This window comes from Callorhinus ursinus, unplaced genomic scaffold, assembly GCF_003265705.2.
Source record: "Callorhinus ursinus isolate GAN/ISIS: 27379988/994484 unplaced genomic scaffold, GSC_fseal_2.0 scaffold48, whole genome shotgun sequence".
Classification (NCBI taxonomy): Eukaryota; Metazoa; Chordata; class Mammalia; order Carnivora; family Otariidae; genus Callorhinus; species Callorhinus ursinus.
This window is the reverse complement of record NW_027397110.1, coordinates 3,331,865-3,344,618: the sequence shown is the minus strand read 5'-3', so window position 1 is coordinate 3,344,618 and position 12,754 is coordinate 3,331,865. Positions and strand designations below refer to the sequence as shown.

Here is a 12,754-nt window from a genome sequence, read left to right as displayed (position 1 = left end):
TGTAAAGCATAAACCTGATAAGGGACTTATATCCAGAATACGGGGGGGGGGGGGAACGACCTCCGAAAATTCACCTACAAGAAAATAAACAACCCAGTTTTTTAAATGGAGAAGAGATTGGAACAGACACTTCACCAAAGAAGGTGTATGGATAGCAGTGTGAAAATGCTCCACATCATTCGTTTACGACTTTCACGGTGATGGTATAATACCACGATCTACCCATTAGAACGGCTCAGAGAGAAAGACCGTCAACTGTTGGCTATGGTGTGGAGGGACTGAAGCTCTCGAACACTGCTGGTGGGAATGTAAAATGACACACACACTTTGGAAAAGACGTTGGCAGTTTCTTAAAAGATGAAACAAACACCTGCTGTATGATGCAACAATTCCATGACCAGATATTTAGCCAATGGAAAGAAAGTATATGTCCACCCAGAGACTGTGTGTGGGTGTTTATAGCTGCTTTATTTATAACAGCCCAAACTTGGAAACGATTTAAACATCCATCACTGGTAAATGGATGATCAAACTGTGGCTAGCTGTATATTGGAATATTATTTTGCAATAAAGAAAAATGAGCAATTGATAATGCATGACGATGCGGATGAATCTCAAAATAATTATGCTGAGTGAAAGAAGCCAGGCAAAATGGGCATATACTGTATGATTCTATTTATATAAAACTCAGGAAGATGCAGTGACAGAAAGCAGGTCAGTGGGGACCAGAGTATGGAGGACAAAAGGGGAGGCATGACCGAAGGGCACAAGGAAACGTTTGGGGTAATGGATACGTTCATTATCTGGAAGATGGTGGTGGTTTCACAGGTGTAATACATATGTCAAAACTTATCGAACTGAATACTTTAAATATGTACAGGTTGTTGTATGCCCCTTACATGACATTCATAAAGCTGATTTTAGAAACAGAACAAAGCAACTGGCTCCTGGTCAGCACTAGCCCTGAAGCGTCAGTTCTGAGGTCTTCCTTTGAGCCTCAAGTGGCCCCACATGAAGATACTTACAGACGAGACTCCATCTGCTGGCTGACAGGATGGTTCTCCGCTAGTTATGCAAACATTTAGCAGCCTAAGTACTGGGGATTCCAGTAAGCCCCACATTTCATTTTGCCTTCAGTTGAAACCTCTACTCTTTATTTTATGTTTTAAAGATTTATTTATTTTAGAGAGTGAGAGAGGAGGGGGAGGGGCAGAGGGAGAGAGAGAGAATCCCAAGCAGACTCCATGCTGAGCACGAAGCCCTTCATGGGGCTCAGTCCCAGGACTCTGAGATCATGACCTGAGCCAAAATCAAGAGTCAGACGCTTCAACCAACTGAGCCACTCAGGGACTCCTCCAGTCTTTATTTTAAAAACAAATTAGAGCAATGCTGGCTTGTTTTTTTCTCACCTCTAAACTTTACAAGGACTCTAGCAAAGGATTACATTGGCACAGTGGAGCGTGCGCTCAGCATAGGTGAACTGGGAAGGGGAGCCCTTGCAGGTAGTCAGGAACCAGATTATCACATCTCGAAATCACTGGTAGTAGGATTTGAAGCCACAAACATTAGCTCTGGGACACGTAACGCAGAGGACAGTTGCATGGTGCTTTGGAGCAGAAACCAAGGCTGCCTGTCTGGGTTCGAACCGCAGCTTCACTGGTTGTGTGACCCTGGGCACGTTATTGTCACCGCTCTGTCCTGCAGTTTTCTTGTCAGTAGAGTAAGCATATTAGGAGTGTCCACCTTATGAGGTTGTTTGGAGACTGAAGTGCGTTCATACAGTCTCGGCACGCAATAAGGGTCCCAGAAGTGCTCCTGCCATCGTCAACGTCATCAGAATCTCTACTGGATAGTGGTGTTGTGTCTGGATAATGGCCAACGATGACCAGGTCCTAAAGCTGGCCCAAAGGGGTCTGTAAAACTATGCTGACCTGAAGCGTACAAGCAACATTTGCTGCTCGACAAGTTAGATGGCTGGAAAATGTGTCATTCCAGAGTTGAACTCCAGACCTGTACAAAAAACCATGTCCACCAAGAATTCCCCCCAGAACAAGGCAAGTGCCAAGCATTACGGAGGGAGAGAGTCCAGAGTCCCAGAGACACAGCCACCACATGAAAAGAATGCATAGGATCTTTTCTACCCGCCCACCTGTTGGATGGCTTATCTGAAGATTTAGTAATGAGTTGGAAGCAATTTTCCTTCGGCATTCTAGGTTTGACCTGTTCTTTCGTCTCTAGCACTCTTGAGAAACCCAAAAGCATCTGGTATTTGATCTTTTGCACGAGACATGTCCTCCCTCTTTGGAAAGCCTGTGGGATCTTGTAGGAGCTTCTCTTTGTCCCCAGTGTGTGCTGGAGCCCTCTGCGATGAGCTTGGGGTGGGTCTGTGTTCACCCACGCTGTGGTGGACCTGGTGGACTCTCCCACTGCCTTCATTTCTGAGAAACGTTCTTGAGCTCATCTGCCACTGCTTTCCTGTGCTCACCTCCCTCACCCGGGCCTCCTGCTGTTCGCCTGGCCTGCTGGCTGCCCCCTGGCTTTCTCCCTCATCTCAGAAGCCTCCATCTGAGCACTCTTGATTAAGTTTGTGATGGTGGTTCTTTAATTCCCAGGAGAGCTTTCAGTTCTCTGACTGTTCCTTTTTATGGCATATTCTTCTCTTCCCACGAAGGCGGTGTCTTATCTTTCCAGGGATATGAATACCAGTTCCCCTGGTTTTGTTCTTTTCTTCCTCCTGTATTCTGTTTCTCCAAGTCGATCTTTCCGGATTTGTTGGTTGGTTGGCTCTTGCTTTCCTGTCAGAGGCCTTCCTCGGAAAAAGTCTGGTATTTTGGGCTTGTCTACCTCCATGTGAAAGTGAGGAGCTTAAAAGCTGGCTGGGGTCGTGGGCAGCCAGCTTGCTGCAGAGGTCAGCCTGGGAGGGGACAGCCCCCGCTGTGCCCATGGCTGGCGTCTGCAGGCGTTCCCCCTTAAGGGAAGACCTTCCCAGGTGAGATGTTTCAGGCCCCTGCCATGGGGGCAGGTGGAGGGTGGGAGGCGCCCAGCAGAATGGGGGCGAGGCTGTGGTCCGGCTGCCCCTTCTACCCCTCCCCAGTTACGAGGAACTTCTCAAGTGTAAGAGCGACGTCCTCGTCAGCTGTGTCTTAAATGCCCATTACAGGCCACGCACAGACTGATAAAGCAGAGAGACACAACATCTTGGTGTCAGAAGAAATACAATTCTAGTATCATATGTCTATTATGTAAGTAGAACCAGTGCAGAGAGGAAGTGTTTCCTTTCCCTCTATGCTTATGGAGAACGATGAAACCAGCGAAAACATGATATGCACTACCCCATATTGGGGTTTTTTTCTTACTTTGGTCTACTTTGCCATAGAGCGGAACACAGAATGAGAACGAGCAGACACCCGTTGTTCAGTTTAGTCAGAAAAGCTGAAGGCAGGGCGCCTGGGTGGCTCAGCTGATCAGGCGACTGCCTTCGGCTCGGGTCATGATCCTGGAGTCCCGGGATCCAGTCCCGCATTGGGCTCCCTGCTCGGCGGGGAGTCTGCTTCTCCCTCTGACCCTCCCCCCTCTCATGCTCTCTCTCTCTCTCGTTCTCTTTCTCAAATACATAAATAAAATCTTTTTTTAAAAAAAAGCTGAAAGCAGAAAACTCTGAACACATTTACTGTCTTTGTTACGTAGCGTTATTTACAAAGTTGTCATGAAAGCAGTTCTCACCTGGCAGAAAGTTGACCCATATTGGAAAAGTCATTCTTCTTTCCAGGGATGTTGGAAATGGTTCCACGGGCGAGTGGGTGCTGGGTGCTCAGAGCATTGCTGCAGAGGCTATGCCCTCATCAGAGACTCCTGGCATTGACCATTTCCTGTAACTTTATAAATAGAGTGAGGAGTGTTTTTCCTTGGAGTTCCCTTAGTTCAGAACTCTACTGTTGACCCCGTTCTCCTCTTCCCATGCTGCTTTTTGCCAGACTTGGAAGAAGTGGAAATGCATACAGAACTTGTCTGCTCTGGCAAAACACAACACCATGGCCTTAATCTGAAAACTGAAGGAGGAAGTCCAAGGAGAAAGGTTTAAAAATGGGCACATCTTTTTTTATCAACTTCCTGAAATCATAAAACCAAAGTTAACCTCCAGGACATAGCACTACCCCAGAAGTAATTGTCTTTCTACTCAGTTACTCTTGATCTTGAGCGAATTGGACTTCCATTGAGTTGTCCCCTAGGAGTTAAAGATAAAAGGGCTTTTTTCTTTAAAGCTAGTCTTGCATGTCTGGCTGAGACTCTAGAGGCTACAGGGTTGGCAGGACAGAAATACATCCGTAGGCTGGACGCTGCTGGTCACCCTGTGTGATCTGCTCCAGTCTGAGTCATTGGTTTAAGTGATGGACGTGAATCCTTGTGGGTCTCAGGCCTCTGTTTTTAGGTACTGGTAGGGTTTTCCCCCCCTTACTTTTGTGTTCAGCTCAGTGCATTCAAGGGTGTGTTTTGTGCATACACTTGAATGAGGCCTGGTCTTGCCTCTGGGGATGGTATTGTTTGGGGGAGGGCCACGTGCCCGTCATTCTGCAAACATTCAGAACAACCTGCTGCACAGATAGAATTGACGCTGACCACGGGTACTGAAACCGTGACTCTAAGAAGTGTGGTCATGTATCCCAGGTCACACACTGTACTGCCCTGTCCCCTGAGGGTGGGACTTGCATCCTCCCTAGCCGCTGCCAAGAACCGTAGAGGAGAACGCTGCTGGCTGCCTGGTGACTTCCCAGAGGTGGCGGGGAGACTAGAGGGCTCGAGCCTGGGTGTCCCTCAGAAACCCTGCGGCTGCTTTACCATGGCCCTCTCTGTCTTTCCACCGGTCACAGCTCCCTCCGCTTGGGAAACCTACCCTCCTCCTGCTGTCCTGGATTCCATGGATGTGACCTCATCCTCCCAGGTGCCTGAGCCAGAGCATAGGTTTATCGTTGACTCTGTCCCGCATCCAGCTGCGGGGAGCCACCATGTTAGCCCCATGTGTTCTGCCGGTCCTCCCTCCCAACACCCCTCCTGGGGATGGTTGGTCTCGTAAGGACTCTGGCTGCTTCTCGTCCCGTCCCCCTTAAAAGCAGGTACCACCCTGTGGCCAGGACGTTGTAATGCAGGTGTTGCCATGCCCCACGGCTGCTCAGCACCCCGCCCTGACTCCCACGGCTCAGAGGCCGAGGACCACATCCCTGCCCGCGATGAGCTGTGATGCACCGCCACCACCCGCCTCTCCTGCTTCTGCTGATCATCCCTCGCCACATTCCCCTGTGCTGCATCGGCAACGGTCACAAAATCTCTGTGTCCCCCTGCCTCAGGGGTAGGATGCATTCCCCCGTCACTGGGATCCGAGCTTGCCTTGTGACGTGCCCTGAGCCACAGCACGTGGCAGAAGTGACACAGAAGTAACACTGCAGGGCTTACACGTGTGGTTATGCAGTCCCCACACTCACCATGGGGTACTGCGCATCTGAAGACTCTGAAGACGGGGCCCAAACTGCTGACCCGCAAACTTGGGAAGCACGTGTACTGGTTGTGTTTCAAGCCACTATGTTGCAGGTTGTTTGTTACGCAGCAGCATGGAACTGACAAGTCTCAGAGCGGATGGTGTGGCCCTTCTCAGCTGTTTACTGATGATGCTTTAGGTCACCGCGCACATGGCTGCTCCCTTAGCCTCGTTCCTGTCACTGTTTTCTGCATTGCTTTCTCGTCATCTTTCAGGATTCAACGTGGGCATCCCCTCCTTCAAAGAGCCTTTCTGGACCCCCCTTCACCCTGCCCCCCCAGGATTCCCCACATTTCAGCCTCTGCAGGCGTGTTTGTTCGTGTCTCCTCCCCTGTGAGCGGGATGAGTTCTTTACCTCTCTGAACTGCTGGGTTTCTCTTCTGGAAATGGGGCGGATACCACCTGCCCTGCCCGGGTCCTAGGGAACTTAGCACAGCACATCTGGCTGTTACTGGGGCGATGCTCAGCCAGTGCTTCCGGCTCCCTCTCTGCCCTGGGGCTGGGGGTCCCTCCTGGGCTGAGATTGCCTCTTCCAGTGTCTTGTCCAGGGTTAAGCCAGTTACCAGCTCAGGTGGACCTTCACGTGTTTCCGGAAGTTCATAAAACATGGTCTCCCCACCCAAAGGTGACCAGCATCGGTTGAGCCCAAAAAATGAAGGCTCAGCCTTACAGAGTCGGCTGTTGGGTGTCTGATGTCGTTCTGCCCTCACCAGGCAGGGCCTCCCTTGTTCCCAAATGTCATCATTTGGTGTTGTCCCAGGGGAGGCCCGGGGTCCTCTCGCTTCTCTGCCCCCTGCTGGGTACATGCATCAGTGCTGGGCTTCTGTCTGCATCAGAGCAGAGCTTTTGTGTGGCAAACACGAGTCTCATCTCCAGTGACTACCAATTCTTTTGACAAGCTTTTCAGCTCAGATTTCATTTTGCAACAGGCACACGATGTGTGTGAAGTTACAGCTTTCCCTGTAATTATTTTAATTTCACCACTACCAAAAGTAAGATGAGATTTAAAAACAAGAGCCCCGGTTTCAGGAAAATGGGAAGTTTGCCGGGTTTGAAGTGAAGGTAGATACTATCATCCAGTGTGAGCTTTGTGGGAAACTGGCAGTTTCCTTGAAAGTGTTTGGGAACATTCTTCTTGCACCTTTTTCTTTGTTTAAAGATTTATTTATTTATTTTAGGGGGAGAGAGAGAGCATGAGTGGGAGGGGCAGAGGGAGAGGGAATCTCAGGCAGACTCTGTGCTGAGCAGGGAGCCTGACACGGGGCTCGATTCCCACGACCCCGAGATGATGGCCTGAGCCAACACCAAGAGTCAGACGCTCAGGCCTGTCCACCCAGGCGCCCCTCTTCTTGGACCTTTAAAGATGAAGGTGCAGAGACTCATAGCCATTTTCACACACCAAATTCTTTTGATTACAAAATGCTGATGCATTTGGTGTCGTTGGGGAAGATCTTAGATGTCCCCAGATAAATCTGTGTGGTGTGCAAACTACTCCTAATTACCCCGCCTTTGGCTTAACTCATTAAAACACCCACTGCCACACTCCGGTGCTCTGCTTCAGATTCTATCGGAGGCATTTTCTGCACTGGCTTTGGAAGCGCGTTAATCATTAGGCAGGTGGCAGTGGTTAATCAATGTCTATGAACTTTTGGTGCTGGGTGAAGGTACAGAGGGCTTTGTAGTGCTTCTCTGTTTATTTTGAAATGTTATTTTAAATGCTAGCCCAACAAATTCAGCTGAAAGCTCTAAATATTAAAGATCTAAAAGGTATACAGAGAAGTATAAAGAATCTGACAAGGTAATGAATTACAGTTGGTGGAAAATGGAAAAATTCCTTGCCTGATAGCTCATGGAAATGGTACTGCTCTGACAAAAATCCCATCCTTTGCCTTAGGACCACTAAGTGAAGTCTTATCAGACAATTTCGCCAACAGAAAATGTAAATAGGTTTCTATAAGGTGGCATTAGTAAGCACATTAAGTATAATTCGAGGGGGTTTTACAGTGTAATAAGTTAGGGTTGCTTACAGAAAGAGAAGTAGTAGCAAAGTAGAAGTCCCAGGTTTGGTATTATGTATTCGGACACTTTTGTGTCAAATACAAGTGCTGGGTAAGGGAAATTCAAGCCCAGCTCCATCTGTTCTTTCTCTTGAGTATCTGATACCACAGCATGTAAAACTATTTTGACAGTTGGGCCAATATCGAGCTGTTATTTAGTATTTAATTTCAGAAAATACTTACGAAGGGCCTGGCAGTTCCAAGAAACCCCATTAGTAATGTAGGGGTGCAGAGATGGGTCAGACCCTGTCACAGCTCCAGGAGCCAACAAGGACGTGATTCTTCCTTGGCCTTTGATTCCAAGCATTTGATGAAGTGAAAGTCAAAGCACCCTACTTTATGTTAGCACAGAACTTCTCCCACGTTCTCTGTCGCTTCTAAGGTGGAAAGTCAATTGATCATCCATTCATGCCCTAACCCCAAGGCCTCTCCCTCGGGGTAAAGGGGCTGACGGCTGGCAGCCCCGCTCCCTCCATCCCTGTTTGACACAAGCTCTTTCCTGCCGACTTGGAACTTTGTTGTTCACTATGGGGCTTAGACTTACGTTTCCCTTTTATATGCTTTGTATTTAAGTCCCGATGTGCAAATTTTTGATCACTTTCCCAACGCAGAACCATGCCGACTTCTGATCTAGATATCCTTACGTGCTGTTGTCTTTGGACACGCTGGGTTTGTCTGTGCCATCTGGGTGATGGCAGGCCGCACTTGCTAACACAGAGCCCGGGGAATCTTCACAGACTTTCACCGAGTTACTGCTGGGGTAACCTGCGGGGGCACATGCTATGCCCACCTTAGCTAAGCGCTGGAAACAGAAACTGGACACCTCCTGCACCATAAGGATTGTGCAAGAACTATGGATACAGGGATTGGCAAAATACATTCTCTGCCCTCAAGGCAGATGTGAAACATTCTCGTGCTACATATAATTGGGGCTCTGTCAGAATCCAGCCCAGGTGCTGCGGGAACCCAGAGGAGGGTATATTGGGCCCTGCTTGGCTTCACAGAGTAAGAGCTCATCATGCCATTAGCAACTCATTTTAGCCTAATCTTTTAAAAAGTCATGCCATCTAAGAGTTGGTGATTTGGAAAGTACTATGTGGTGAAGGTTGTGGGTCACTGTTGAAATCCTTCCAGTGCTTCACCTGCCCTCAGTGACACAAAATGGTAATAGTTTCTACGTCTCCTTCTTGCTGCCTCTCTTTCCCTTCTTTCCTTCTTTCTTGTCATTTCTTTCTTTCTTTTTTTTTTTAATGTTCTATAATTTTTGCATACTCTGCTCAAAGGAATATTCTGATTGGTAAATGCTCTACTGAGACCTAAAAGGAGAATTTCAGCAGTTTACATTCGAGTTTCTGAAATAACAAGATGCAGCTCTAACACTTAAGTTGGGTGAGAAAGAAAAGATGTGTTGAGAGAGCGCGCCGGTAGGCCTCGGGTTCGGGAAGGAATGTCAGGATTACACGGAACATGCATCTTGGTGGGAGCCGGGCGGGGAGCTCCGCCATCCTTTCCCCAGACTCTCGGCCCCCCGTGGAAGCCTCTCTGCATGAGGAAACCGAAGACCCACTGGAGTTCTGCTGGCCTTCTCGGCTTTTCCTCCAGCCGTTTGTCTCACCTCCTTGGCCAGCCTGGGAGCGGCTGAGAAAAGAGATCATCTGATGTGCCTGTCTGTCCCTCCAGAGCACCCGGGGTGGAGGACACCATAACTGGCATCTGGTTTGCTCTCCTCGAGGAACTGGGCAGTGGCCGCGCCATGTGGACTTTAGAGCCAGACTTCCTGTGATATTTCTGCTGCTTGAGCAGAACCCACAGTGATGGGGGTAGGGCCAGGAGCCGGGGCACGCCGGGAGCCACAGGGCAGGTGGGCTGGGGTGTGTCCCCAGCTGCCTGGGCTCTCAACCTGGGGATGCCGTCAAAGGGAGCCCTGCCTTATCTGCTCCAGCCAGAAGCAAGAAAGGGCCAGTGTGTTCAGTGATCTGTGCAAACACCAGTCCTCTGGCCAGAGTTCAGGACAGTGTTGCCTCACTCTGCAGAGGGATTTTATCTTGTTAGCTCTTCATTAACAGCAAGACCGACGTTCCCCTAAGTAAGTCTCAGGTATGCTTTAAAAGCGACTAAATAGTAAAACGCTAAGAGTGTTCTAACTCCCTGAGTGTAATGACAAGGAAACGAACATCATTTTATAATCAAAGATCAGTTCTTCCAGCTTTGACACTCCTGGTTGGAAGATAGAATATTTGCAGGGGGAAAAAGGCTGCTGTCTACACACGTGTTCCCTTGCAGCACTGGGGGTCTGATGAGGAGGTGGTCATAGCCCCACTGACCGCACGGCTTCTGCCCGGCTAGCTGATACGTACTGGGCTCAACTTTATGGTTAATATTGTACTCTAGTGAATGCAGTTTTTAATCTTTTGTTCATGGTGAAAAATATTTTAAGTAATACCCCACTGTCTTGCTTGCCTTTTGAAGAAACCTGCCTTCAGATATAATGCAGAATGAAATATGATAGAAAAAAATGCACAGATTCACAGCCTGATTATAGAAATACAGATTACATAGAAAGTCCTTTAAATCTTATGAAAGGCTGATGGTTCTCTTTTATTTTTCCTGTGTGTTATTGTCAACCATGAGAACTTATTCTCCGAATTCTAAGCATGAGATGTGACTTTCACAAAAATGTGTGACTTGTACCCATTTTTCATTCCTAAAGGAAGTCAAAACATCCCTTCATCTTTGCACTTAAAGATATTTACTTGAAGCAGGGCTGCACTGCGAAAATGTTTTAGAAGAGTATGTTCCGCGGATTGGCCTTGGAATAGTGTTCTCACTCGGCCGGGCGAGCCTGGCGTCCTGTGGTCACCATGTGAGGGCAGCGCTTCGCGGTCAGCCCCTCGCGGGCAGCCCTGGCTGTTGATGGCATATGCACTTTCTCAGGGCCTCTTGGGGCCACTAGCCGTGGGCTTCACTGGGACCACTTCAGATGGGAAAGCAGTTCCCAAAAGGTAAATGTCACTGAGCGATGCATGACTGCCAGGCCCAGGGATGGACCTGAGGCAGGACCTCAGAAGGACAGAGATAGGAGGGCAGTTCAGGCAACTGGACCTGCCACGCACCTGTGCACGCACGCCCCTGGTGTCTCTTTTTATGTGTCCCAGGTTCCCCTTCTCATAAGGCCACCAATCAGATCGGATCAGGGCCCGCTTTAAAAGACCTCATCTTAACATAAGTGCCTTTTCAAGACCCTCTCTCCAAATATAGCCACATTCTGAGGTCTGGAGGGTCAGGATTCCAACACAGGAATGTTGGCAGGATACAGTTCAGCTCATAACGGTACCCACCCGGGGAGTATTCTGTTGTTTGCTGGCTGAAACAGTCTAGCTTTGTCAAGGACTCACCTAGTTGGGTTTTTTAAACTCTATGATGTATCTGCAAGTGTGCAATCATTTTTTAAGGAAAACCTGCGTGAGTTACCCCTGGGGTACAAGGAGAACCTAGAATATCGCACCAGGGTGTATGCTGATGACTTGTCCCTCCTGCTCTCTCTGTGCCCCTCTGCTGAGCCACACTGGCCTGCTTTTTCCTAGAAGGCTTTCATTGTGGGGCTTTTGTGCTCGCTATTCGTTTGCTGGAACATTCTCCCCAGAGACCTCTGCGCAGCTCACCCTCTCAGGGCCTGCTGTCCCCGGATCGGCCGGGCAGTGTCCCCCTGTAAGGCAGTGTCCGTTCTCCATCTGCTCCTACTGTGCCGTCGGATCACCATTCAGTCCACACGTGTGTTTGTTTACTTGCTAACTGTCTATGTCCCCACCGAAACAGGTGTTCTAAGCAAGCGGGGACTTTGTGTCCCACTGCTGTTTCTCTCCAGCTCAGATCCGGTGGGTTGAGCTGAACACACCCTGTGCACTCAGTAGCAGGTGAATGATTCTCACAGGATCGGCTTTGTCTCCTTAAACAGCTTGTGTTGAAAGATTTTCATTTTCTGAGCATGCTTATCAAGAGGCATGCTGAGAAATGGTGGTCAACACTGTTCCTTCTTAGATTATGAATTCAGTGGGTCGTCATCGGTAAAGGATGTTTTCACTGAAGGAAAAGAGTTCTTCTGTGTTTGTCTCACTGGTTACTGCTCTCTCCTCCTAGGTTGGGGCTCAGCTACATTTCCAGAACCATCTAGTCAAGATGGTAGACACAGAAAGTCCGATTTGCCCCCTCTCCCCACTCGAGGCTGATGATCTGGAAAGCCCATTATCTGAAGAATTTCTACAAGAAATGGGAAACATCCAAGAGATTTCTCAATCCATTGGTGAGGACAGTTCTGGAAGCTTTAGTTTCACAGAATACCAGTATTTAGGAAGCGGCCCAGGATCTGATGGATCTGTTATTACAGGTAAGTGTGCTGTTATCCCAAAAAGCTGTATTTCGAAAAGTTCTTGTGTTGTTTTGTTTTTTTTTTTTCCTGCAGAGAAAACTGTTCTCTTTAGCTGACAAAGAAGTCACATCTTTGTGCAATAAACTCTTTAGACATGATAAAGCATAACACCCAGTCCACTGGGCCTGGAGGGCTTTCAGGAGACATTGTGAGATACACAGTATGCCCCCTTTTAAAAGCTATACACAAATCAAATAATGCTTGAAATTCAGTTAAGGCAGTCAGCTACATTTCTAAAAAAAAATTCTGAGTTTCTATTTCTTTAAAGCAGAGGCTCCTAGTATAATAAAAAGGACGATTTTTTTTTTTAAATCTGGAAACCTCCCTATTTTCTACACTGCATTAAGAACTGCAGGAAAGGGGCGCCTGGGTGGCTCAGTCGGTTAAGCATCCGACTCTTGGTTTCGGCTCAGGTCATGATATCAGGGTCCTGAGAGTGAGTCCCATGTTGGGCTCCGTGCTCAGTGCGGAGTCTGCTAAAGATTCTCTCTCCCTCTGCTCCTCCCTCTGCTCATGTGCACTCTCTCTAAAATAAATAAATAAAATCTTAAAAAAAAAAAAAAAAGAACTGCAACAAGTATCAGCAGGGCGGATGCAAAGAAATAAAACATGGGGTCCACTCAGGTAACCTCTGCTATCACTGAGGAGAAACGGCAGAACGCACAATCCTTCCAGGCAACACTGAAGCTAGCCCGGGATAATGGGGTGTCAACTGTGCCCTCAATTGGACAAGGCTCCCTG

At 48.3% G+C, this 12,754-nt stretch overlaps 1 protein-coding gene across 2 annotated transcripts in view; it reads left to right on the top strand.

Annotated features, from left to right (window-relative positions):
• The window catches only part of PPARA (peroxisome proliferator activated receptor alpha), a 67,931-nt gene that overhangs the window by 29,139 nt on the left and 26,038 nt on the right, over positions 1-12,754 (top strand). For both annotated transcript variants that reach the window (XM_025881975.2, XM_073882622.1), the window contains exon 3: positions 11,725-11,971. In XM_025881975.2, coding sequence (XP_025737760.1) covers positions 11,764-11,971 — 208 coding nt within the window. In that variant the 5' untranslated portion in view covers positions 11,725-11,763. The remainder of the gene's footprint in view (positions 1-11,724; positions 11,972-12,754) is intronic.